General features: G+C 34.8%; 5 protein-coding genes across 5 annotated transcripts; 1 reads left to right on the plus strand and 4 right to left on the minus strand.

Moving 5' to 3' along the window:
- Positions 1-1,447: 1,447 nt before the first annotated feature.
- Positions 1,448-6,596, minus strand: LOC145629999 (AT-hook motif nuclear-localized protein 7-like). The gene is made up of 5 exons (XM_081682240.1): positions 5,476-6,596; positions 3,831-3,898; positions 3,092-3,223; positions 2,232-2,393; positions 1,448-2,065 (listed from the first exon to the last, which is right to left on the minus strand). Exons 1-5 carry the CDS (start codon positions 5,834-5,836, stop codon positions 1,754-1,756), a joined length of 1,035 nt encoding a protein of 344 aa, XP_081538366.1. The 5' UTR covers positions 5,837-6,596; the 3' UTR covers positions 1,448-1,753.
- A 1,159-nt stretch (positions 6,597-7,755) lies between these two features.
- On the minus strand, positions 7,756-14,142 carry LOC145631452 (65-kDa microtubule-associated protein 9-like). The gene is made up of 13 exons (XM_081683525.1): positions 13,878-14,142; positions 12,810-12,915; positions 12,502-12,708; positions 11,905-12,156; positions 11,565-11,774; positions 11,281-11,436; positions 11,006-11,165; positions 10,694-10,845; positions 10,524-10,611; positions 9,927-10,000; positions 9,773-9,847; positions 9,303-9,543; positions 7,756-8,843 (listed from the first exon to the last, which is right to left on the minus strand). Exons 2-13 carry the CDS (start codon positions 12,879-12,881, stop codon positions 8,395-8,397), a joined length of 2,136 nt encoding a protein of 711 aa, XP_081539651.1. The 5' UTR covers positions 12,882-12,915; positions 13,878-14,142; the 3' UTR covers positions 7,756-8,394.
- A 704-nt stretch (positions 14,143-14,846) lies between these two features.
- LOC145631453 (protein YLS7-like) lies at positions 14,847-17,570 on the minus strand. Its single transcript, XM_081683526.1, has 3 exons — positions 17,074-17,570; positions 15,878-16,152; positions 14,847-15,785 (listed from the first exon to the last, which is right to left on the minus strand). Exons 1-3 carry the CDS (start codon positions 17,411-17,413, stop codon positions 14,976-14,978), a joined length of 1,425 nt encoding a protein of 474 aa, XP_081539652.1. The 5' UTR covers positions 17,414-17,570; the 3' UTR covers positions 14,847-14,975.
- A 143-nt stretch (positions 17,571-17,713) lies between these two features.
- On the minus strand, positions 17,714-22,049 carry LOC145630000 (protein YLS7-like). Its single transcript, XM_081682241.1, has 4 exons — positions 21,744-22,049; positions 20,482-21,422; positions 19,364-19,638; positions 17,714-18,796 (listed from the first exon to the last, which is right to left on the minus strand). The coding sequence occupies exons 2-4, from the start codon at positions 21,188-21,190 to the stop codon at positions 17,984-17,986; spliced, it is 1,797 nt and encodes a 598-aa protein (XP_081538367.1). The 5' UTR covers positions 21,191-21,422; positions 21,744-22,049; the 3' UTR covers positions 17,714-17,983.
- A 3,610-nt stretch (positions 22,050-25,659) lies between these two features.
- Positions 25,660-27,126, plus strand: LOC145630001 (pathogenesis-related protein STH-21-like). The gene is made up of 2 exons (XM_081682242.1): positions 25,660-25,962; positions 26,763-27,126. The coding sequence occupies exons 1-2, from the start codon at positions 25,773-25,775 to the stop codon at positions 27,056-27,058; spliced, it is 486 nt and encodes a 161-aa protein (XP_081538368.1). The 5' UTR covers positions 25,660-25,772; the 3' UTR covers positions 27,059-27,126.
- Positions 27,127-27,279: the final 153 nt, after the last annotated feature.

Below are 27,279 nucleotides of genomic sequence, written 5' to 3' on the forward strand. Positions count from 1 at the left end.
AAAAAAAAAAAAAAAAATTAAAAACGGCACGGTTTGGCCCGCGGCCCGGCACGGCACGGCCCGCTAGGCACGTGGGCCGTGCCGTGCCGTGGGCTGGGGTGTGCCAATCCCAGGCACGGCACGGCACGGCACGCCGCGGAGCCGGCACGGCACGGCACGGCACGGGCACCACCCCGGCACGGCCAGGCACGGCCCGCGGCGGCACGGGCACGGCCCGTGCCCATCTTTAGGAATATCCAAACCCAAGTACATTCATTCAATCATTAAACAAATTTAATACACATGTAGCTTTCACACCACACTTTCTCCTTTTTCCTTAGCTTTCTCAACAATGAGCTTCCTCAACACACTTCTCATTTCTCACCCATTACATATATAATGCCTCATTTTTGTTATTCTTTCTACTTCAACAAAACACAACACTTCTCTTACCCACACTCACTCTCACTATCCTCTTTTCGCTCAGTGTGTGTGCGCGCGTGTGCGTGTGTCTAGCTCGAACTTGTTATTTTAGTTTCTTATCATAAAAATGTTAGGTTCCACAATTGAATTGGTAGCTCAAGCTACTTCAAACTTTCATTTTATTTTCTGTTTTTGCAATATTATCATAGTTTTTCTTCTCATTGATCGCTCAAAAAGCGACATGAATCACACTCCAAGCAGCATTGATGCTTTTCAGATTGTTTTAGATCAAAATACATCAAGAAATGACTATGAGAATGATGCCAAAGTAGTAGAAGATGATTATATGAAAGAAGGATCAGCCTCTGAAGTACAAACAGAAGCACCGAAACATGTAGATGATGACCCTCAAGTAGCAGCAGCAGCAGCCTCTGAAGCGCAAACAAAAGCAGCGAAACATGTAGATAATGACACTCAAGAAGAACAAGAACAAGAAGAACTAGAACAAGAAGAAGTGGCAGCTGATGATCATGAGCTAAATGCACGTATTGAGGACTTCATTAACAAGATTCACAGAAATTGGCGGGCAGAGAGTAAAAATTTACGAGCAAGGATGCTAGAAAGGACATTCAGTTATCATTCCAGACGGAAATTCAACCCCGAGTCTTGAGTACCACCACCCAACGTAACTATACCACTAAGGCTACTACACAGCAAACATTACGAAACAAGGATTAAGAGTAATTAAACTAGTTAACACATGAATCAGCCACTATCAGGTAGTTTAGTTGTCAAATTTTATGCTACAATAAGTTAAAATAAAGGAACAGAAGAATGTTGACCTTATGTCCTATAAAATGATCAGTATAATTGCTTTTTCTTTTGGGTGGGGGACTGATATTGAAATGAAGGGATCAAAGAAATAGATGCCTTGGAAGCTTTTCTGAAAGTTCCAAGCAGTTTGGAAGGCGGGAACGTGTCATGTTTCTCCAATTCAAATTTCAGCATAAAGTCTTGGTATGAAAGCATAATTTTAATTCAAAAGTTGAACAGAAGAATGAGGAATACATGTCATACATCTGTAGTTTCTAAAGAAACCCAAGAAGAGGGACAAAACACCCAGATAATTAACAGCGCCATCAGCTGCACTAACTAAACTAAAAATCCTGACTACTCCTAATAAACCGGCAAATCCTGTGTTAAAAATCCGAAGCTAATGTGAAGCTAAAAACCTAATTGTAACGATACATACTGTGATTTCCTGAGTGAGAAGAGCAGAGCCTAGGTAAATCTGTGGACCACTAAAATTTGAAAATACAAATACAGATATGAGAAAAACTAATGTCAGATATCAGCCAGAAATCTCCAGATTTGAAGGACTGTCGTCATCATCGAAATCATCAGAACCCCCTTCAGGGGTTGATTCGTTAATGTCAGCTTCGAGGTCCATCGGGTCCATTTGCATAGAGTTCATAGAAGGCAAATTGTCGGTATGGAATGAGGGGGGTGGGGATGTGAAGTTTACCTTCTGTCCCCCGTAACCTCCTTCAGGGACTTGGTTGTTGATGATAGCTGGAATGGCAGCGGTGGTTGCGGGTTCAGCTCTCTGCTTCTTGGGCTTGTGCTCTTGATGATGGCCCGGTAAGAAACTCCCTAGCACCACCTGATAATTCATTCAGTTGAGACAATTAGCATAAGCCACAGTAAAACATTGGAGTTTATAAGGACAGTGAACAGGTTTGCTGTATTGAGTATAAAATGATGCATAGGCTGGCAACACTACTTTACCATTTAAGCAAGAAAGGGAAAATAGTTTATTATTATCTTACCTGAACGGGGCTAGCAGCAACGAGAAGACCAGCAAGTCCACCACCTAAGACTCGCCCATCAGGACCTGCTAGTGAGACACTCATGCCTCCTGATCTGCTCTTCATAATTCCGTTGTCAGTAGGCATAAATGATCCAGACAAGGAAAGTATCTCAAAACGACCCTACAGGATCAATAAAGAACTAGATTAAAATCTGTATAATCAGACATATTGAAAGCGGCGAGAAAACCCAAGTACTGAACACAATGAGGATCAAAATATGACAAGCTCACAGTCACAAGATATCACTCTTTAATAGACTTGTGCATTTTGTCAGTCAATGCACAGGCTCCTAAATTTTGAAAAGTGCATATCTATGGATTCCTAAAAAGTGCAAGCTAGATCAGATCCAAGATTGAAACATCTCAAAGAAGCAAACAGGTCTATCTTACACATGTATGCAATTGCACTTATATTGAGAATGACACACCAGATGTCCACAATGTCACCGTAATTTGCTAAACAAGGATGAATGGAAACTGCCTTATTATACCAAAGAGCTCCTAGTATGTCCATTCACCCCCCACCCCCCCCCCCCCCCCCCCCCCCCCCACTCCTCCTTCCCATCCTTCCTAGAAAAGACAATCATCCATCACAGAAGTTGTTCATGATTAGCTTCACCCGCATTTAAAAAAACCCTCATTTACAGTTCACAGTATTGTACCAAAGAGCTTATAGTGAAGTTGAATTTTCTAGAGGTCAGATTAAGCCACCACTAGATAATGCAACTTCACTTTCCGTTCCCTTTTCCATCCCCCCAATAGAAGTCTTCCTACCAACAATTAAGGAACCTCATCATAAGTAAGGAGAAGAAGGCATACTTCATATGTTAAAGTGCCACCAGAAGAATTAGGTTGACGAAGGGTGACATTTGAGATTGAACCGCTTGCAGAAAGAACACATATAGCACGGGATTCCTGCTGAGAAAACGATAGAACCTTCATCGCGACATCCTGATGGCAGGAAAAGAACAGAATCAGTACATGATCAGAGACAAGTGTTTGTTCATTCGAGTAGGCTGAATATACGTGTAAGCATGGAAAATATAAGACCGAGTAATATATACTATCTTGGGAACTTTAGCAATATATAGAATATCCCCAGATAAGCATGTTTCAAAAACTATTTAGAGTAAAACATACAATATGTGGAATTTGGAGGTTTTGGGAATGTGGGGTGTTACTCGTGTTAGTCACATTATCTTCATAGAAAGAACACTTTTTTGGTCATTATCAAGATTATCTGTCAGTGATTTTGCAATTCTCAACTGAAGAATGGGTGTAAAAGTAAAACAATACAACCAATCCAGGGCACTTCAAAATAGAGATATTCATTTCAGCAGCATAACAATGAATGTGTTGTATTGCAATTATGTAAACATCAGGAAAACAGTTTTGAGAATTACGTATCCTAGACTAGATCCAGCAGAGACAAGTTTCTTTAAGCTTTGGTTGCAGTCAGTATACTGAAATAGCTGAAGATCTTTCGATGAACAGCTATCAGTAAAATTTAGGGAATATTGATTAACAAGAATATTTGACTGAAGATATTAATACATACCTCCCCAGCATTTACAGTGATCACATGAGGCGTGAAATTTGCACCAACGAAATACGCAAGTCGATCACCTGAATAGCTTCATATATTAGCAATCGTCAACCAATATCAGATAAAATTTATTCACAGGAACAAATTAAACTATAATCTAAAGGCAGATAGGATACAAAATACAAAGTAGAAGCACATGAAATTTAGGCACAATATACATGGCAGGGAAAGGAGTCAGCATCTGTCAATTTCCAGCAATAGCATATTCCTAGAACTCTCCAGTTAAGTTCCTCTAATGATATCTCAGCAAGGAGGCATAGTAAGGATGCTAATGAGACTCATTGACCACATCAAACATCATATCTTTGACATCATTCCAAGATATATCTATAATGTATATCTTTAAGAGATATGTGAAGTCTGTAAGAATTCAAGAGTATTAGGAAGCAAGCGGGTGGGTCAGAGTTAGATAAATAACTTCATTGGATAAGATTACCTTGGCTCTAGATTATTTCAGCCGTAATAAAAGCATAGTCAATTCTTGAATCCATATTATATATGAATTGAATAAGAACTTAGCACCCTGTCTACTAAGTGGTTAGGGATAAGGCTGCACAAATCTAGGCCCTGAAATCTTGTCAGTGGAAGGGCCAAAGGTTCCATACATGGAGCTCGCCTATTAATTTAGCCAAATCCACTAGTATATCTTCAACATGTCTACCAGATTGAATTATGATCAGGAATTTTGTTTCACTATGGGGATCATTAAAATAAAAAAGACTAAGGATCAAACTAACACAATACAGTAGGTAAAAACATAATTAAATGGCAATTGCAGAAAGATGACAACATATAACAACAACATCAATAGCATATATCAGATTTAATACTTCTTTCAAATCAATTTTCGCAGCAGTGGCAGCAATGCATTTTCCTCTTCAAATAATAATGTTTTTTTTAAAGGGCAACTTCCCTTCATATAGCTCCCTTTAAAATTTATTAGCTAATACTCCGTATAATTAAATCATTCTCGATGATGTTATAAAAGTATCACAAATGAGACTTGACTACATAACTTTTCAAATTACCAGTACTAGTTTTAGGCAGACTTAGATTTATAATGATTTCAGACCCAAATACATTTTAAACCCCAAAAATATTCAGCTACATATTATATTACCAGAGAATACTTTATACTCAAAGCATATGATAGTGCCATACTGCAATTAGGAGAGCATTTGAAGGAACCAAACACCTCATACTGCTGCTATCTTATGCCAGATGATCTTGAACAAATATTAAGTACCTTGATTCCATATATGGACACAACCAAATTAAACATTGTAATTTAATCTCCCTATTTGAACAATATCATATTGCATTCACACATCTTGTAAAATTAACCAGTACATCAGTACATGAATTTGGTAAGGCTGTCAATTTCATTCATATGAAGCAACTTCAGTTACAACTTTGAAATGATCCTTTCGGGGACCAAGACAGAGCAAGAAAGGAATGTCCATCCCACATATTACTACTAAACATCAACTGAAATATGCAGAAAAAACAACACAAATTGCAGTAAAAATAAAACCAATTGCAGTACCATAAAAACATAACCTATATATACATTTCTTTAAGTGAGGTGCAAAAGTACCTAAACTCTCAAACTCCACTTTTTGTGCCTTCTTAATTGACTGTAAAGGCCTTGCCCTAGGTTGTTTCCAACCTGAAAAATCTCCACTCAGAGGAATTGAAGCCGAAATTGGCATTGGTGACAATGCGGCTGCAGCAGCCCCATCAGAGCCATACTTCCTAGGCCTACCTCTCTTCTTCCTGGAATCGGAAGAAGGCGGTACTCCTGCCAAATTAACAGGTGAAGAGGCAGCTGCCATATTTGGAGCTCCTGGTTGGCTCAAAGGGTTTTCACCCCTTGCTGCCAAACAGAAACCCTGACTCCCTTCATCACCTTTCACTGCTACCCCAGAACTACTTATTTCCTCTTTACTAGCCTCCATGCATTAAAGGTTCAAACTTTCAACACAATAAACCCTTTCAGACAGCCTAAAACCCTAAGATTTTACAAATTACAATAAACCCAGAAAAATTTACTAAACTACCTTAAAAAAAATTGTAGAAAATCATATATTGAACTGAAAAGTTGCATTTACAGCCAACCAATATGAAAAATGATCAAATACCCAAAAACCAGAATCCTTTGAAAAAGCCCAAAAACAGGTCAATCAAGAACAAAACAAAATAAAAAAATTTCAACTCACTTACTGGCAATAATTTTTTTATGAAAAATTAAAACTGGAAATTTCATAAAACACCCACAAATTTAAATAAAAAACCTAAAGATCTTTTCTTTCAATCTAAAAATCAGAATTTTTTTTCTAAATTATATTCACCATTTCAACAAAATATAGAAAAATAATAACAAAATTAGTACTGTAAATTTTTTTTAGCTTAACTTAAAAGAAAATACATACCCTCAACCTATTCCTTAGTGTCTGAAAACCACCAACTAGTTTTATTTTCTGGAAACTGGGTTTTTGCAGAAAAAGAGAAGAAAAAGGAGCAAAAATAAAAAAATTCTACAAATTGAAAAAATAAAATATTAACAAATACAGAAGATAATAAAAAATTTGAAACTTTAATTAAATATTAGACCCATCTAAATTACAAAATACGAAGAATTAATTATGGTTAAGAAAATGGTTCAAGTCCGTCTAGGGAATTTAATAAAGCAGGTATGAGTATACCAAAAAGTTATAAAATTTTCAAAATTAATTAAAAGAAAAAAATAGGAAATATAATAAAAACAATTTCCTTTTATGTTTTTTCATTATTTAAAAAAAGGGTGCAAAATAATAAATTAAAGGCTGTAAAGTTGAGGTAAGAGAGAGCATGCCAATTTTCCAAACTACTACTACTAGCCTTGTTGCTTTGTCTTTTGGGGGTTAAAATTAAAAATTTAAACGGTTGATCATTACAATAATAAATAAAATATTACCCTTATTTTGAATCATAATTTACCGTTAATTGCCACTTCGAAAATATCCATTTGAATCTTCATCATGTTCAAATGTTCAATCTTTGCGGCTAGGGCTTTCTTGTACAGTTGTACTATGCCTTTGGACTAGTTTAAGGATCTATCTTGATCACCACACCCAAAAATAAAAAAATTAAAAAAAAAAAAAAAAAAAAATTGAGAAATTTTGAGCATTTATCTTTTTTGTCCCCCTCTTAATTATAATGGGTAAAAAAGATATTTGATGACAAGTTTTTTTGTTTTTTTTCCCTAGCTTTGTAAAAGTTTTGCAATAATTGCATTTTTAGGGGTTTTGTTTTCATTTTGTACCTTGCTAAATTTTCATTGAGAATTTTTACATTACAAATGTGACAAGTGATAAATGCAGATAATAAGGACTTGTTAGTACAGTAAATTTTTTTGTTGTTTTTTGGACAAATGTTATGAGAATTTCTTTGCTTCATAAAAAGCATGAAAATTTCACATTAATCACAAACAACCAATTTTTGCCAAAAAAAAAAATGTGAATAAAATTTTTATTATAAAATAAAAATATTGTATACATGGATTGTTTCGCATAAATCATGCACAATAGTTATTTTCATTCCTGCTACATTAATATATTCATTTGAATGTCAAAATAATTTTACAAAAATACTTAAAATGCAATTATACTACCTCCCAATAATAATGTTGTGGGAAAGTCAAGTAGAATTTGAAAGTAATTATGTCCAAAAAAATTTATATAAAAAACAATATTCATGGCAAAGATGTTCCAAGAAATTTCCTAAAACAATAATCCATGATCTAGGCCACTCAATCAAACAATATCTTTCAGTAATATTTGTTTAATCTGCCTTTTAAAGGAGTGTCATAATCATTAATTAGTGTTCATCACTTAGAAAAACACTAATTTATTTTCATTTTATCTAAGGTGACATCATTTTATGGAGTAAAGTATACGCCAAACAAAGCAAATAGTGAAAAATTACCAATAAAGTATAAGCCATGTGATGACCACCTACCTATTTGGTGGAGTTTCCAATTAATCCTCCTAATATTACAAAAATGTCTAAGGTAAAAACTAAAGTAAAAAATAACAAAGACAATAAATCTCCAAGGTAAAACCGAAAAAAAAAATTTAATAATAATAAGAAGAGGGAGAAACCCCCCATCAGTGGTCAAAGTAACATGACAAAGATTATGAATGGTCAAAGGAGAACGTAATTATTTCCAATTGAATAAAGAAATATGAGTATTTCACAAGCATACAATTGACAAGTTCAAGCAACCAAAATAAAAATTAAGAATGCAGCACTGTGTAGTAATATACAAGTGTAGAAAGATGAAGAAGCCAATAGAAATAATTTGGCTCATCCATCAACTAAAGTAACTATGTACTCCGCCCAATCAAGAATTTATAGTCACGTTCATAGTGTAATTTGAACAACGTGACCACAAAACCCTGACGAATATTATGTTTTCAGAAAAAGGATTCCTCTAATATTCTAACTTCCAAGGTTTTTCTATAGCCTAACACAGTCACACTTGTATCACTCTTTTAAGATGAGTATTAGGCAATACAAAACCTGCTCTTCTTTCCTCAAATGAGTATTCAACCTCTTCATCAGTTTCTTCCACCAAATCATCACCATCATGAAAATCAGGTTGATGAAGAGGCGCAGGTGTCATAGATGTGTGCATTGGAGCTGAAGCTGTTGAAGGTGTTGCAGGTTCAGGAATATGCATTTTTGGTGTCCAGTTTTCTTCATCTTCAGCAGGAATATTCTTTGAGGGTGTAGTATATATTTGTTGGGATGTCTCTTTCTGGAAGGCTGTTTGCTGTTGCATGGCATTGTTATCATCATCATAGAAATCTTCATGTGCTCTTGTTGATGCCGTGGAAGAAATGGGAGAGAAAGGTCTTCGTACCACAGCTGGTTCTGTTTCACGACCGTTGAACGTGAAGTTCTTGTCCAAAACCCTTTGCACTACAATAGCAAAGCAATATCATAAGTGGGATTAACTTGCTGCGTAGGAATCCTCTCTCATCTTATGTTACATAATCTCCGATCAACACTCATCATCCATATTTACCAATAGCATTAGAGTATTATTAAAGTTGATGACATGTCATATAATTAGGAGGTGGTTAGATATAAGTTAAGATGTAAAAACAGGACATGATCCCAACCTGAAGTTGCTGGCTCAACAGAAAAATGTAAAGTGTAACCAAAAAAGTTAATCTAGGATTAACTCCATGATTTTTTTTTTTTTTTTTTTTCCCCAAAATAAAAGGACAGTTCTGTACTTTTTTGCACTATATGAGTGCATACCACAGGAACTGCCATAATACACGAGTGCATACCACAGGAACTGAAAAGGCACACCATCAGATGCAAGTGCCAAACTTTCTGCCTCAGAAATATGGCAGTGTCCAAAAAACTTACCAGTTTGTGATCCCATGTTGTCATCTCTCTTAGAAGGGCGCAAATTTGGTGTTCCTCTGGCTGAATGAGATGAGTCAGGGCGAGGTGTTTGAATTGCATTTCCTCCAACAGAAACCCTTCTACCGTTTCCTCCTCCCGCAGATACTCTAGAACTTTTCTTTGCAGACTTCATTGGGCTAGGTTTAGAGCCAAAAAGTACCTCTTGTTCTGCCATCAGTTGTCCTTGAAGTTTCTTTTGTTCCTAAAGTTAGATATGAGTATGCATGATTAATAAAACATCTTTTTCAAATATACTCAAACAAATGTTTAGTTTGCTTTTTCTATCCCCCAAGAAATGATAATACTGTTTCTGATTTGTATATGACAACATGCAGCAACAAAAGGAAAACGCAATAATTTATTTGAGTATGGAGGTATTAGTCAGACAAAACAAAAACTATCAAAAGTAAAGGATTCAATGCTTTACACACCCGCTGTCGTTTCTTTTCTTGTTCCTTGTCTTGCCGTAATGTAATATACTCCTCGAGCATGGAAAGAAGATGAACCTGATTGATACATCTAGACAGATTAGAAGAAGGCAAATATAACAATTAATACTTTCTCGGCAGAGATGTATATACTTACACCATCATACAAGAACTCGAGACCTCTTTCTTCCTCCCAATGTTGAGTTTTTGCAGCCAAAGCCTCAACCATCCCTGCATAGCATTGAGAACAATCAAAATCAGCCAGCCAAAGATAAACCGGACCAGCCAGTTAATATAATATAGATACTTGCAAAGGTAACAAACATTTTGACAAGGTTGAAGACTTAACGAGAATCATATCTCAACATCTCTAGATATTACGCTGACTAGCGAGAAGTTCAAACTAATAAACCTTAAATGTATATACCTATCTGGTTCAACCTCAGGATCCATGTAACAATAAGCAAATATTTGTGAAATACATTCATAAAACAGTTTTTCGGAAAGTACATACTGCATGAAGGTTTCATAATCCGACCATTACGATTGGGAACTCCTTCTAAATTTTATCACAATTTAATATTGTGAGAACAGGCACTCCATTAAAAAGGGGAAGTGAGGATATAAGCAAAGGAAGTGCTAAATCAATTCCCATCGCATGCTGCTGTGAAGCCTATAATATAAAACTGCTCCCAGATTCTGGCTGTTACATCATCTTGGGAGTTGGGATACAGCGTGATGTTATGATGTTTACCTGGAAGCTTATTAACTATTGTTCGTGCTTTCTCTGCACGTTTGAGGATGAGATGAGAACCTCTTCCGGCATTGTATCTATTTTCATCCTGACATAGAAGTGAGGCATCTGTCAACACCTTACAAAGATAATACGAGAAAGTAGCAAATTATGGGCAAACCAAGAACTACCATATTATACTGTTCAAGCCACTCCTCCTCCTCACAGGCAGATAACCACTTCTCAACTTTTTCCAGAATATCTTTGCGGCTAAAAGCTTCTTCTTTGACCTTGGAAACTTCTAGTTCCATTTGTTCGAGGACAGAAGCAGGGTCCAATGCTCCTATATAAAGAGGATTGAACATTGTGAAAATAAGCACAAAATAACAAAATTAACAATAAAATGCCAAAAGTATTGCCCCTTTTTTTTTTAAACTCCTGATTCTATTGCCTCAATCACCACACAATAACAAAATTACAATAAAATGCTGAAAGCAAGTTACCTGATTCTATTGCCTCAATAAGATGTTCTGTTTCATCATCTAATGCAGGAATCATATGTGTCTTCCGACAAATTTCATCTAACTCTGCCCTCTTCTTCAAGACAAGCTCTTTCATCTTACTTGATTTAAGCTCTTCTAGCCTGGAAACTTCTGCCTCAACCTGCACAATCGCATGTATTTATTTTCGATGAGATCAACAATTCCTAAACCACCAATATATTTGTTACAGATTTCAGGAAAAAAAAAAATATACAGATAAGAGGAATGCTTCTCACGTATTGAATAAAATCTGCTGAAAGCATGTTGGGGCCGGTTATCTCATCTTCTGAAGCAGCAATATTACATGTGACATGTTGAAACGGTTGTTGTTCTTCAACTGGTGTATCCATCAGATTCCAGAGCTCCAGCAACATGGTAGCAAGGTCTTGGAGCTGCACAAGATGTTAAAAGAGCACACAAGTTTAGCCAATAAGAAATTTAACTTAGAAGAAAGCAAACAAGAAATTTAACTTAGAAGAAAGCAAACAAGAAACTAATCCAAAAGACCACATTTCTGTACCCTTTGTCTCCTCTGAAGCTTAAGCTCTCGCAAACTCTTTACGGAAGACTCCAGTTGTTGAAGCGTATGAGAGCTTATACTATAATTTTCTTCGGATACAACTAAACTGGGATGAAGTTCTTTTACAGTTTCCTTATAGTCCAATCCAAGGACAGAGCGCAATAAACTCAATGCACTTAGGTTCTCCAGGACTTGCTTCAGGCGATCACTCTGCAAGTTGATGACCGGATAGGATTAAATAAATATTCATAGACTAAAATTTTTGCTGCTAGAGAAATCAGCACAGTCTGAAGCCTTGAATTGAAGAGAAAGAGGCGTTATTAATCAGAAACAAGCGCACCTTCTCCATTTGCAAGGATTGCAGTTGTTTTTGCAATTCTTCAAGCCTTCTTAGAGTCAAGTCATTGTCATCCACAGATTCCGTCGAGCTATCATATCCAGCTGATCCATGTATTGCTATTGATACATTTTGAATCTGTTCAATGAGCTCAAGAAACTGATTCTTCCTGTCTGCTTTTCTTTTCCGCATCTCTTCTAGTTGTGAAAGAATGGCATTGAGTTCCTCCTTTAAACTTCCAGACTTTTGCTCAGTCTGAATTATATATAGCTTAGTTTATTATTCCTCATTAATTGGCATAAACAAACGTTATTAGAAACTGATCAAAGAAGTTAATCTGAATACGTCTTCTTAATCACAATATTAATCAACAAAGATTAAACACGGAATCATGGATCAATTTGATTTTTTCTAACTAGTAAGTGGCAACTGACAAAAGTAGCATGCAAGTCGTTTTGGAAAGAAATGTAGCTTAGATACATCACATGTCAGAGGAATTACACAGCATTACAAAATTAAATATCCTGCTCAAGCATTCTAAAAAGAAGTAAAAGGATACTAATCCTACCAAATTCACAAATCAATTATTTCAACAATTACCTGTCTGATATGTACCGGAAGTTCTCCAATCGCAGAACAGATGGCTGCAAGTTCTGCCTCTGAATCAGCAATAGACTGTCGTAGCTGAGCTCTAGAGCGGTTAGCCACATCAACTTTTCTCCTGTATACTTCAAGGCATTCTTGTTCAAGCTCAAGTAGCATCTTATCCCTGGCTTTTTCAGACTCACCCACCTCATCCCATATTATCTAAAGAAAACAATAGACAAAAAAGAACAAAGTCAATCACTGATGAAAACACACTTAAGTATAAGGTACTATCCTTGAAATGCAGCTAACTTGTACCATACCTGAAGTTCATACAAAAGAGACCCACATGTAGTTTCTGCTTGTGAACGAGGATCATTGTGAATGTCACCCATATTAATAGATATCTATAACCACCAAATGTTTAACCTGGAGAAGGGTTATTGAGAGAGATAAGCAAAAACAGAAACAAATTAAGTAAAAAAAAAAGGACTGCACTTTGATATTGAACCAAAACTAAAGTCTAATATGGTGCACCTAGGTGCAAAATGCACGAGCACCACTATATAGCGATGCATACACTACACAATGCAAACAAACCCGACAATAACTACACCGAATTCTTTCAGAGAAATTACATAGAATTAATTTTGACTCAATAAGCTTTGATTACTAAACTGTGATTGCTAAGAAGAGCTCTAATTTGACCTAACGATCCACTAATTTCGCACCACGACACCACAAACAATAAAGAAAAATACAAATAAGTTTTACAATAATATAAACCTGTACCCATGAAAGGAATATAATCCAGTTAATGTACACAACAAGCTGCTCAAACAATGGCATTAATGACATAATCTATGAACTACCATGTACAATTAATTAGCTTAAGGGTTTTATCAATTGTAATCAATAATCATTTATTAATAGTACGGAGTAACTTTCATCATCAGCAAAACCCAAAATCAAACATCACAAAAACGACAATTCCAATGAAAAATGCAAAGCAACAAATTTATTAATCAACGAATTAACAATAAGCAAACCCTAATTTCGGCATTGAAAATTGCAAATTAGGCAAGTTATCAATTTCGGATCAAACATCTGTAAATCAAATTGCATAAACATTCGATTAAGACACTCACATTTGCCAAATTATAAACAAAAGTTAACCAAAATCAAAAATTAAAAAAAAAAACCCAATTAATGGAAAACAACAGGTAGAATTAGGGTTTAAGAGGGTCAAATTTAGGTGGATTGAATAATTAATGGTCAGTCAATTATAAGTTAGGTAGAAAAACAAGCTAAAAATAGTAAATTTAGAAGTAAATATAGACCGACAGAAAGCTAATAAATCGGGAGGAGAGAGAAATTGTATGAACACTAACCTTGAACGAAGAAACAAATTAAGGAAAAATGTCGGCAAATTATGAAATTTAGGAGAGAGAAAATGAGAGAAAGAAGAATGAAGATGATGATGCAGAAGTAATGAGGTATGGGGTGAGGGAGACAAGGATTATGAACAAATTCGACCGTTACCAGAGGGGGGAGGAGCGCTGAATAATTAATATGAAAATGGGGGAGATTTTCTATTTGTTTATTTTTCATAAGTGTATTTTTTTTTTAGGGATTTTTAAGTATTACTATTGTACAATGCCTAAAAATAAGGAGATGAGGAAATTGTGGAGAGTGTTAAGAAGTTGAGGAGGTTGATATTGTAATGGAGTTGCTTAAACTAGGTAAGGGGCGGCCGGGCGGGGCTAGAATAGCGTGTGTGTATGATTTGATTGTGGGTTTTTAATAAGTTGATTTTGATTCTTAGGTTGCGTATATAATTTGAGAGAATAGCCAAGTCACAAGTATTTGCATATTACAATTGGGTTTGACATTTATCTTGATTTATATATGTAAGATCATTAAGTAAAGAAAATGAGTCTAATATCATTATTTTATACTCCGATTTATACTATTTCTATTGTATAATTTTATCAAAAATAATAATAATAATAAAAAAAAAAACTTATTATCATATTTCATTTCTATCTATTTCATTATGATTTTAACATATATATACTTTATTCTACTTCAATCTATACCACTTTTATTATCTTATTTTTCTTGTCTCATAATAACATTTTTTGCGCTTGTCCTTTCTTACTTTATCCACCTTTTTCTTATATCTGCTCGTGACGAGCTTTATAGTTTTCAATCTTATGCTAATAGAAATATACCAAGGATTCTCAAATTACTGAATTAGATCATTCAACAATATACCACTACACCTTTGGCTTTCCCAATTGATTATCAAGTTACTCAAACTTCATATTAGAAGCAACGGAAAAATCCCCAATAGGAAGTTTGGTTATAAATTTGAATCTATAAAAACATGTTAAGCACACAATATTTAACAATTAATTTTCACAATGAGAACAATGAATGATCACAGACAGGTTAATGAACTGTCTCATGAAAGAATACTACAAAAACTAGAAGGCAGAATTTTGGTTGCCTTCAAACTCTCGCCTGATGAGTTCAAGCATAAGCTCATTCCATGTATCAACAGGACCAGGCATACACCAATGCAAGCAATCTTGTGGAGGTGGACGCCCATTCGGACCCCTCTTTGTGATCTTATTCGGGTCAAGGCTCCGGTATGGACCTGGATGACCATCATGACGATACTTGAAAGCTTCTGTAATATCCATCAACTTCAATTTTGATTCATTAGTCCGTTTCTTAACAGCCTGGTGGAAGCCTGCAGTCTGTTTATCGTGCATGATATTCGTGTACTCGTGCTCCACCACTTGACCGGGAAATAAAGGTCTATCTTTACCTGTGCACGATCCACCAGTGTTCCATGCACCATTCTCATAGTGATCAGGCGAATAAGACGTGACTATTGTTAGTCCCGAGTAGTTGGAATGAGTAGCCAGAGCAGTCAAGCTAGTCTCAGTAGATATTTCATATGCTTCAGTGCTGGTTATGTTCATTGGCAGATTTTCTGGTGAGTTCCACAACTGTGTTCCAACAATCTCGTTGTTTAACAAATAGACTGATCGCTTAGGAAACCAGTGGCCGTTGGAAAAGACTACAACATCAGATTTTGGTGTGAGTTCCATGAAGGTTTCATCAGGAACATCGAGGTGGATCTTCGTGATTCCATCTGGAACATAGCAGAAAGGTTCTGTTGTATGATGTACAAGCCATGCAGACCAAAAACGAATTATTGTTACAGACTTTGATTTGAAAAACCAGCGCTGCATACGACGGTTCCCTCGATTTCGTGGAACTTCAACCTAACAACCATAAAGAATATATTTTGTTCAGTCTTGGCAATACAAGAATGCAAGTGAAACAACTAAGTGTCAAAAGAATACTCTGGAATTACCTGCCAAAGTATGCACAAAAGAGACTCCATCTGGTTGCGAGCAACAGAGTCGCCGACAAAAGTTATGGTTTTTCCACTCATCAGCTCCAAAAATTTGGTGGCATTAAATCTTGGAAGTTCACACTGTGATGGTTTCCATCTCCAGTTCTCGTACTCTTTGTCCGGCCTACCATTTCCTTGGCAATTTTGATTCTGACTAAGGATAGGACATGTATTGTTTGTGTACAAAGGCCCTTCAGGGTCATAGTACCATTGCCCATCGTACAGGTCACAATCTACAAGTTTGACAATGAAAAAAGAAATTTATATTCATACTAAATTGAAATTTGATCTGATACCATCTTGACTTCTGTGTAATACAGCAACTTGCATTCATAAACAACTACAGGAATTATGATCAAGTGAACACAGGAGTAGGAAAACTACACATAAACAAGCAATCACAATCGCAAATAATTGCAATCAAGAATCACAATTTAGAGACATTCATAAATTTGTAACCAAACTAACCCGACCCAAACCCATACAAGCCGGTTTAGCAGTATAGGCCATCATTATCTAGCCAGAAATGTGTTTTATACAAATAGAAATAATCACCTGCTCAGCATAACCAAAATCTAAAGGGCTTGGGAAGCTATTTTGGCCTGATGCATAGACCTTCTATTAGCTCGGCCCAGCCCATGATCAACTTGCAGTATACAATTCGTGCAAGTTGAAAGCGAGGAACTTGAAGAAAATTATGTAAGCTGAAAAGTCAACATAGATTGGCTATTGATGCACTCAAACTCCTTTGGAAACCAAATGTAATGTATATGAAATCTGACTGCTTGTGTTGGGATACTCAGTAACCTGTCCTCAGGAGCAATTTGATTACATAGTGCAACTGAAGATGATCTAAGTAGAAAGCTTATGTTCTTCCAGTCAGTCATCGATAAAAACAATTTGTTGGACAATACTTAAAACAAATAACACAAAACGTACAAATTCCAAAATCAATGCTGTTATTAAGCATCCTTTTCTTTGAACTATTCAACATCTAAACGACAATGGGTACTCAGTAGGACATGCAAATAAACATGCTTCACATATAGGTTGGCTGATTTACAGATAAAAAAAATAGTGGCTTGAACCAAATTTAAGGAAAACACAAGCATAAGCAGATAAGGCTCACATCAAGACAAGTTACAGAGCCTAACCTGAACTATCTGAGCCTTCACTGCTTTCAGTTTGACTCCGAACAGGTTCAGTTTCTCCTGTAGACACATCCACCTCCAATTCCATCTCTACTTCTGACTCATCATCATGGTCAGGTTTGGCTACATGCCCACCTTCCCGGGAAACAACAGAATCTGAATCTTCTGCAAGATTAGCCCCGTAAATATAGTTTGTAGAGACCAACCTGTTGGGCCGCGACAATATGAACCAAGAATCCCAGGTTACAAATATTGTAAGTAGCACACCCAAAATTGCAATCGAAGAGGCTACTCTTCGATAGTTAGAGGACCTAGAATAGTCTCTAGAATAAGCCGAAGTCATAGCTACAAACTTGTGTTTTCTGAACTAGACCAACCCTTAATACTTCACTTCTTCAACTAATATAACAATAAGCACCATGCCTTCTTTCTTAGCACATGGAAATTATGCTTCCATTCAATTATGCCAAAATTGCGTCGGCTTGTGCTAATCCGGACAGCTAAATATGGCAACTAGACAAAGAAAAATCGATGCTGATTGATAGCGAATATGTGAACAGCTTGGATTAAATAAATACCAGTAATATGTATCACGCAGCCTAATGACATAAGAAAGACATTAATAATAGAATAACGACATTGAAATAATTAAATAAGTTAAAATTATAGTGTAGAACCCAAAACATCTACAAGAAGCTTTCTGGCGTATTCCATCCACAACCAGGTTAAAATAAAACCTGATTCAATGGCAAAAATTTATCTGCTATTTTCCGTTAAATCAGACCCCTCAAACAAGAAACACCTACAGTGTAAATTTCTGCTTCGACAATAAATACTTTACAAGTATTTGTAACAATGATAAGATAGCAAAGTATCAGAGGCTACCTAGCTATTGATAAATATATATCGTGAGTTAGACGGTAGGGTTTTGGTTACCCTCAAACTCTCGTCTTATAACTTCAAGCACAAGCTCATTCCAGGTATCAACTGGGCCTGGCATACACCAATGGAGGCAATCTTGCGGTGGTGGCTTTCCATCTGGGCCTCGCTTTGTGATTTTATTCGGGTCAGGGCTCCTATATGGGCCTGGATGACCATCATGCCGATATGAGAAGGGTTCAGTGATGTCCAACAGCTTCAATTTCGAACGGTTTGTCTGCTTTTTAACAGCCTCATAAAATCCATTCACTTGTTTCTCGTGCATGATATTCGTGAAGTCGTTTTTCACCAACTGACCCGGCAATATGGGCCTCACTTTTCCTGTACATGATCCACCAGTGTTCCACGCACCGCCCTCGTAATGATCAGGTGAGTAAGCCCGAAGAATGGTCAGTCCAGTAAAATTAGGATGTGTAGCCATGGCAGTCAAGCTTGTCTCAACAGAAATTCCAAATGCATCAACATTATTAATATTCAGTGGCTGCTGCTTCTTTGGTGGGGACCACAACTGGGTTCCAACCATCTGGTTATTCAACATGTAGACTGATTGCTTTGCAAACCAATGACCAGAAGAAAGTACAACCACATCAAAGTTTGGGATATTTTGCATGAAAACTTCATCTGGGACATCAAGGTGCAGTTTGGCAACTCCTGATGGAAGATCACCAGAAGCTTCAGATGTTTGATGGACAAGCCATGAAGACCAAATGCGAACTATCATAACTGACTTTGATTTGAAAAACCACCGTTGCATATGACGGTTTCCTCGATTCTTTGGAGTTTCAACCTAAAACAACAATGAAATAAAGAGCTAAGCATAACTGAACCACGATACCTAACATATTATGAAATAAAGAGACTCACAGTTTTCAAAATTCTCACTAATAAAGCTGGTTAAAACTAGCAGATCCAACCCAGATTGTTTAATTAGGCTCTTTTCCACTAGACCTGTTCCAATTTTACTGGATTTTGGCAGAGGCCGAACTGGGCAAACTCTGGTTTAGACTGGTTTGAGTGGACCAATTTTTTTTGCAACAGCTAAGCCCATGACCAGCTCTAACCTAATACAGAAAATCCTAATAAAAAGAATAACTGGTTGATAGGGGAAAAATAAAAATAAATAAATAAATAAATATAAAAAAAACAAAGTATAAGGAAATCTTAGGTGCCACACTTATAAATTCATAAGTTTAAGGGATTCAGTAACGCAATATCATTTTGACAAACAATATACTACATCCTTACTCTTGCCTATCACCAAACAAATTAAGGGAAACAAATTAAGGGGAACAAAAAAAAGGACAGTAGGAATGTTTAGGGAGGAATAGAAACTACATGAACATATGCTATTTACCTGCCACAATAGGCACATAAGAGATTCCATCTGGTTTCTTGCAACTGAATCGCCAACAAAAGCCAGAGTTTTCCCCTTCATCAACTCTAAAAATTTGGTTGCATTAAATCTTGGAAGCTCACACTGTGCTGGCTTCCATCTCCAGCTCTCATATTCCTTGTCAGGCCTCCCATTACCTTGACAATTTTGCATTTGAGTGATAACAGGGCATGAATTGTTTGTGTACAGAGGCCCAGCGGAATCATAGAACCATTCACCATGATACAAATCACACTCTGAAGAGAATTTCAAAGAAAATTCAATTAAAAAATCAGAAAGCTGGCCAAAACAGTATTCAAGTGATTTATAATGCTAGCATGTATATAGTATTATTGATAGAATCAGATTACAATGCTTCAAGTCAGAAACTCAAAGCACATGTTGGTAGGTTAAACCAATACTTACAATCTCCATTTGCACACTAGCCAGTAGCCAACTCCAAAGGGATAGTTTCTAATTTTATACAGTATATGCTTCAGTGCACATAACTCAACAAATAACAACAGAATAATTTATTTTAAAATTACAAACTCATTTTGCACATATCAGGATCTGGTGCGTTCCAGATGCTTCCTTCTATACTGACCAATTCAATTTTTTCTAGTTCATTCAATGCATCTGATGATAGAAACTAAAGCATAAACTCTTAATTGACAGGACAAGGACTTCAAGATTCAAAGAATAAATGTACTAAAGATGTAGCACAACAAATTTAGAACGTTGGTGAAAAATAGGGTTATGACTCTCATGAGATGATGTGATGAATATATCACTTTCATTAGTTTCTTTTCATGTATCAACAGCAGATTGAACAACCTATATTTGCCAGTCTCTCAAGCCAATGTAAAAAAGTGTCAAGATTCAAGAAGTAATTAAAAGACCTCACAAAAGCATGAAAATGAATGCATTAATTATAATCATAGAAAGGAATTTAATTCAGAAAAATCAAAAAAATTAAAAAGGCATCAGCAAGCTAAGTACTACAAGCAGCATGGAAAAACACAGTAGATCCGCAACCAAAGAGCATTAATAGTGAAAGAAAAATTAAACCAACAGTGACTCAGGGCACAAAGGCTAACCTGAATCAACTGATTCTTTGCTATCAGTATTGCCAGGTGAAGTCTCTGATTTAAGCAAATCAGCTGAGGCATCATTGATCAATTCATCTTTCGGCGAATCTCTATCATCCATAGGTAGAGGGTTGTTGGTAGCTTTTTCCCTAGGAATTTCCATAGGTTGAGTGTTATTAGTAGCTTGCTCTACAGGAATTTCAGTAGGTAAAGTGTTATTAGTAGCTTGTTCCCTGGGCATAGTATCATCACCAGAAGGCACCTCTTTCTGGCTACCTTCAGCATTTTGATTTTGACTGCCTTCAACATTTTTATTTTGGATATCTTCAACACGTTGATCTTTGCTGATTTCAGCATTTTGATTTTGATTATCTTCACCAGGTTGATTTTTGCTACCTTCATCATTTTGTTTTTGATTTTGATCTTTTTCAGTTGTACCCTCAGACTTAGCCAAATCTATGTCACTAAAATCTGTCTTGTCCTCACCGCGAACTTGACTCCCATTTAAACCTCCCAATGATATAGACAGACCCAAATCACTCGTCTGATCAACCCCATAAAAATAGCTCCGAACAACAGTCCCAACTGGGAATGACAACAAGATCCAAGAAGCCAATGTAATGAATACAGCCAGTAACCCAACTGAGATTATTATAGACGACAATGCGCGTGGATAATTAGATGCCGAACCATAGTCTTTGTGTGAAGCTAAAGCCATTCCTGCTATCTAGTATCTTCTCTACACTAAATCAACCATTTACAGATTGCACCAAAAATGAAACTTTCAATAATAATTGCAATTGCCAATTTTTGCAATAACACCCTATTAGAGCACAAATATAAAGCTCTAGATAGGGTTTCAATCAACCCACCAAAATCAATATAAATACCCAAATAATAGCAGAATATCACCTTCAACCACTTGTGAAGAACATTAAATCAATATTTTCCTGCAAATTAGACAGCCCAATATTCAATACATGAGCATTTATCCTTAAAATCAACAATTTAACAACAATCATTTCAAAATGAATAGACCCCCATAATTATCCCATCATAATTACTGATAAATTAATCAAATTCACTGTAATTATGGCAAACTTTTTCCAATAACAACCAACTAAAGCATTCAACAAAGCATAATTAATCAATACTCCGTACAAAATTAACACAAATCTAAATATAAGCACAAAAATAAAATCCTTTCCTTCATTTAGAAGAAAACCCACGAAAAATAATCAAATATAATAAAATGAAGGAGAGAAACTAACCAGAAAATTGAATAAAAAACCCAGATGCAATGTAAACCGTCAAAACAGAGAGAAGAAGAAGAAGGCCAGAAATAAAATTCGTAGTAGAAAATTAGGAGTAGTGTGTATGTAATGGTGGTACCGTGGTAGTGGCAGGTACAAGATCTAAGATCAACTAGAGATTTGTTTAGTTGAAATTTTTGGTACGACTATTATTTTAAATATTACTCGTATTTTTTTATTGATTAAAGGCTTAAAGGGATTTCTATTGCTGGGTTTTTGCACAAATGATCTACAATACCCAAGAGGAGAGAAAAGGTAGGAGGAATTGAAAATCCTACGGAGTAGTTCTAAAATTCCAGACAAAGGTAATGAGTTTCCGAGCCGGTATTTTATTTTCGGGTTTTGACATTTTATTTTCAAGTTTCTCGGTTCTTTTTTACTTGAATTAGTTCTATTTACTACCTCCGGTCCAATTTACTCGTAACAAAAGGGTAATATTTGTGAGACATAAAATATTCTTTTGTTGCGAGTAAATTGGACCAGAGGTAGTATTACACTTGTCAATATAAAACTTTAATGATTAATAATTTTAATTATCCGAATATAAAAATTATATAATACCTCATTTTATATTATTTGCAATGATTAGACATTTATTATACTCTACTTTATGTCAAATCGTTGCAAATAATATGAAACATAGGTAGTGTTATGATACTCCGTAATACTTACGGCCTGTTCACATTTACTTAATTTCAGTTCATTTCAGCTCCAATTAGTTTAGTTTGGTACAGCTCCAATCAGTTCCGTTCCGTTCAGTTCAGTTCAGCTCCTAATTTCCCTTTCTCATAAAACATTCATTTAGCTTAGTTCAGTTCAGCTCCTATCAGTTCATCATTTCAGTTCAGTAAATGTGAACATACCCTTATTTTAAAGATGAATTAAAAAAAAATCACACATTAATATATTTTTCCTTACATATTATTCATAAAAAAACGGTTAAAGGAGGGGTATTGAATAGTGTAAAAGTCAAAGCATGTCTAGTAAAAAAGAACAGAGAAAGTAGTTCGCACTTCATAGTTCATATAGACGATATAATGAATTTATGCCGTTGTATATGTATGTATACAATCAATTGAATGTTTATACAAACTATACCATGTATTTTCCTATTAATGGAAAAATATACTCTGTGCTTCATAATCCATATAGTCAATGGAACGAATTTATGCTGTTGTATATGTATGTATACATTCAATTGAATGTTTATCAAAGAGATAAACTATTTTCAACTCAAATTTCAATTAAGTTAATAGTCAATTGTGCATTTAAAAAATTTATACACCTTTCTCCTCTTTAAAAAATGTTTTATACATCGTACTTGATAATTTAAGGTATTATAAACGCCTAAAGGTATAAAATTCAGCATATTTTTTGTTCGGATCGGATGTGGAGAATTATTTCAGTTTTTCAAGTATAACAGATATACTTATGATTCGTACATTACATATATTGTACGGAGTACATAGATTTGTTTCTTTTATAGGATGTTTACTGATTGTTAGTTAGGATGGAATGTCATAAAACTTGTATGAATTCTCTAACATCACAATGTCACATGGTTGAGCTTAGTGAAGATTTGACGTGTACGTGGCTAATTAGATCATGGCTCATCGAAAACGGTAAGATTCATGTTATTAATATGAATTCGTTCAGTTTGATCCTAAAATACAACTATACTAATACTCCGTATTATGTCATTTATGTATGTAACTAATTTCGTAATTATGGACTATGAATACAGTAGTCTGTAATCTGTATGTACTGAAATAGTGAAATGGGTGCTTTTGCGTTCACCGTTAAGAAACCACTAATTATGTTAGTAATCAAATGCAATAATAATGCGAAAAACAAAGGAATTGAAGGTCCCACTCCACGTTCAAACACGATGGATTGAGGACTGATTTATGGGTTCACCGAATTTGGCATAACGGTTTTTTTTTAAAAGTGGCATACCGTTGTTGATAATTGGATTAAGGGCGTGTTCGGCAAAATATAGCTGTGAAGGTAGCTGTTAGCTGTGAAGGTAACTGTAAATTGTGTAGGTAGCTTTTAGCTGTAAACAAGTTGTAGCTGTGAATATAGATAATTTAGGTATGAGTGTTCGGTAAAGTAGCGGTCGACTAGCTGTTACATATAAAAATCAATAATTTATATTTAAAACTATATATTAAATTTTCAACAGCTACCTCAAAAGCTACCTCTACTTTCAAAAGCTAATATTTCTAACTTTTCATAAAAGCTACCTCCACCACTAAAAGCTACCCAAACCACTACTTTGCCAAACACTCACATTTTTTGTTAAGTGGTGGTTTGACCAAGTCAAACCACTAAAAGCTACCTAAAAGCTACCCAAACGCTAGCGCCGAACACGCCCTAAGTCATATACGTTCCATATTTCACATTTATGCTTGAAAAATCATCCAAAATAAATGACCATGAATATCGAATTCTAACTAATATGAGTACAAAATACGGATTACTTCGTATTTTAGAAATACAATTTTGCGGGATTATTATTTTTGAATATCAATTCTTTTATAACTTTTTGTGAGTTGTGTGCGATAGCTCAGTTAGTTAGAGCTTCTCTCTCAATTCAAATATTGTGATTGATAATCATTATCCGCTCTTGTGACTTTCTAAATACAGGAAAAAAATTAGCTAGATGATATCTATATGTAATATTTTATACTTTTTTTTTTCCTCATTCCTATACTAGATAATTTATGGAAAACTATACATTAAGACTAATCCAAAGAGGCAACAAATTAACAATATACATATATTGCATAATAACAATTTATTTTCCATTACTTAGAGATAATTATTGATCGATTAGTGGAGCCTTATTTGATTCATCTTGTCAAGTACTTGTAAGATATCAAATAAACTTTTATAGAGTTTAATTTTATACTAACATGTTATTATAATATTAGAAATATTAACGATTTTAAATATGCATTAATAAAAGTGTCAAAAGAGAAATAAGAATAACTTATAGGGTCGAAGGGAGTATTATCTTTCTTTGCAAGGGATATACGAAGAGAATAATTTATTTGGGCCGCTTTCAACCTCTGTTTTAAAGTCGCAATTTGTGCTTATAGTTATCATGATCAAGCCTTCAATTATTTAATTAATTCAAGCCAAATTTGACTAGTATAGCTAGCAAACTAGAAGAGAAGACCAGAAATCAATAAAATAGAAGTAAACTTCCATTATCTATTATCTATCTAAATGCTTTTTTTATTTTATTACTTTATTTTTTTTATTTTTTGGTGAAAACTACATGAGATTATCTAAGTAGCAAATTAAACATTCTACAAAGTTTTATTATTTGTAAAGACATTATTGAAAAATTTATTTATTTGAAATCATTTTCTAGCCTCTTGGTTTTACTTAAATACGTACTAAATATATACTATATTTTTTATTCAACTCTCAAGTTCTAGACAGACTATTTAAACTAATATTGAAATAAAAATACATAGTACACCATATGATTATATGAATAACGAGAATATAATACGGAGTATTTCATTTCACCCTACCAAGTGATCAATATATTAGGCAATAAAATTCAAAAATTGGCTAATTATTCTAAGATGTAACAAAATAAAATAACTATATACTTGTATGAATTAAATATGGAACGAGTTAAGACAACCAAAACATAAATATTAGAGAGCTACTACCTAACTCTTAACTCTACTAAAATACAAGAGACTCCGCTTATTTTATGTTCGTTTTTTCAGGAAGAGGTGAAGAAATTCAAAGCTTGGATCATCAGCAAGAGAAGACCAATAAAATAAATAACAAAATGTTGCTTTCTCACCTCTAACTACCCTTAACTCTAACTCAATAAATACCAAAGAAAATCCACATTCTTTTATCATCCAAAACCTTAAGCTCTAATATCATTTTCTCTTAAGTCATCCTTTAATTACTTATAATCTTGATATAATAATATCATCATCACAAAAGCTAGTAATGGGTGTCTCTACCTACACCGTTGTCGACGAAGCCAGCTCGGTCGCCCCAGCTCGGTTGTTCAAGGCTTTGTGCCTTGACAACCACAATGTTTTCCCCACGGTTACACCCCAAGTCATCAAAAGTATTGATTTTGTTGAGGGTGACTCTACTGTTGTTGGATGTGTCAAGCAATTTAACTTTGCCGAAGGTTTGTTGGTTTAAGTTTCTTATCATTTCAAATTTTCAATCTACTCCAATAATCATCATTTTTGGTTATTCTATTATATATGTTGGAATAATCATAAGGGTTTTCAAGGCTACATAATGAAAATAATATAGGAAGTAATATGAATAAATTAAAGCATAATATTGGTATACGGTCCAATGAATGAAATTAAAGTACGTATATTGAGATGCAAATTAGTATTGCATGCAATCGATAAGTTACGTACGTAAGCTTTGCCTCAATCACTAATTAACTAGCCAAACTAGGCCAATTTAGAGAATGAAAATTTAGAGATACTAGGTAATAAAGTAGTCAAATATTTGCAAGTCAAATTTTTTTGCCAAAATTTGGCTTTTGATTTTTATCATCCAAAGAACCACGCACTCTAATCCTGCTTTTCATTAATTGTGTTTTAATTTGCTCCTGATGATTGATATATACTTCGTAATAATTAATGATTTTTTGACTTGAAATTTTGATTTATTTATTTGTTATTTGATCAATAATTATATTATAATTAAGAATATATAATTATTACAATATGTAATTGATTTACCAATAAACATATTATTATAAACAACTAATAATACTACTGAATCAAATAAGTGACAACCAACCATCAGACTTGGTCAAAGTAATCAATTTAATCAATGTTCACTATACTGTAACATTATTAATTATGTATACAGTATACTCTATACTGTAGTAAACTTCAGTGCATATATATGCTACTCTTTATATCCTAAGCTAATAATTATACATGTGATTGATAAATTGTGCAGGGGTTCCCTACAAATACTTGAAAAGCAAGGTGAACGAGCTTGATGTAGAAAATTACTACGTCAAGTACACGACTTTCGAGGGCGATGTTCTTGGGGATGTATTAGATTGTGTTGTTTACGAAGCCAAAATCGAACCAAATGGTTCAGGAAGTCACTACAAATTGACTGCTCATTTTCACGCAAAAGGAGATGCTGTTCTTAGCAAGGATGATGCTGAAACTGGCCTTCAAAGCATGCAAATGTCCTACAAAGCCATCGAAGAGTATCTTTGCAACAACCCTCAAGCTTGTACTTAAACATACATATTACTCGACCAATTTCTAGTTATTTCCTCTTTGAATAATGTGTGAGACGAATGAAATTTGTATTTGTTGGAAGTTCTTGATATAATGCTAGAGTGTTAGGAAAAAATAAGAGAGAGAGAGAGAAAAACAATGGAAGGGGAAAAGTCCCACATTGATTGGGGAGGAAGGTTTTTCCTTGTTTTTATAATGTAGTGCTTTAGCACTACTTAGTT

This window comes from Chenopodium album, chromosome 5 (assembly GCF_948465745.1).
Source record: "Chenopodium album chromosome 5, dcCheAlbu1.1, whole genome shotgun sequence".
Taxonomy (NCBI): Eukaryota; Viridiplantae; Streptophyta; class Magnoliopsida; order Caryophyllales; family Amaranthaceae; genus Chenopodium; species Chenopodium album.

Coding starts and splice junctions, on each gene's coding strand:
- LOC145631452 (XM_081683525.1), bottom strand. CDS start 12,881: ATGGGTGACATTCACAATGATCCTCGTTCACAAGCAGAAACTACATGT. Junction 10,846..11,005: donor TATTGAGGCAATAGAATCAG/GTAACTTGCTTT, acceptor CTCTTTATATAG/GAGCATTGGACCCTGCTTCT. Junction 8,844..9,302: donor CAACATGGGATCACAAACTG/GTAAGTTTTTTG, acceptor TTGCTATTGTAG/TGCAAAGGGTTTTGGACAAG.
- LOC145629999 (XM_081682240.1), bottom strand. CDS start 5,836: ATGGAGGCTAGTAAAGAGGAAATAAGTAGTTCTGGGGTAGCAGTGAAA. Junction 2,394..3,091: donor GTGGCACTTTAACATATGAA/GTATGCCTTCTT, acceptor TTGATCCTGTAG/GGTCGTTTTGAGATACTTTC. Junction 2,066..2,231: donor TTGCTGCTAGCCCCGTTCAG/GTAAGATAATAA, acceptor ATGAATTATCAG/GTGGTGCTAGGGAGTTTCTT.
- LOC145631453 (XM_081683526.1), bottom strand. CDS start 17,413: ATGACTTCGGCTTATTCTAGAGACTATTCTAGGTCCTCTAACTATCGA. Junction 16,153..17,073: donor TGAAGGCTCAGATAGTTCAG/GTTAGGCTCTGT, acceptor TCAAACTTGTAG/ATTGTGACCTGTACGATGGG. Junction 15,786..15,877: donor TTTTGTGCATACTTTGGCAG/GTAATTCCAGAG, acceptor TATGGTTGTTAG/GTTGAAGTTCCACGAAATCG.
- LOC145630000 (XM_081682241.1), bottom strand. CDS start 21,190: ATGGCTTTAGCTTCACACAAAGACTATGGTTCGGCATCTAATTATCCA. Junction 19,639..20,481: donor CAAAGAATCAGTTGATTCAG/GTTAGCCTTTGT, acceptor AATTCTCTTCAG/AGTGTGATTTGTATCATGGT. Junction 18,797..19,363: donor TTATGTGCCTATTGTGGCAG/GTAAATAGCATA, acceptor TTGTTGTTTTAG/GTTGAAACTCCAAAGAATCG.
- LOC145630001 (XM_081682242.1), top strand. CDS start 25,773: ATGGGTGTCTCTACCTACACCGTTGTCGACGAAGCCAGCTCGGTCGCC. Junction 25,963..26,762: donor GCAATTTAACTTTGCCGAAG/GTTTGTTGGTTT, acceptor TAAATTGTGCAG/GGGTTCCCTACAAATACTTG.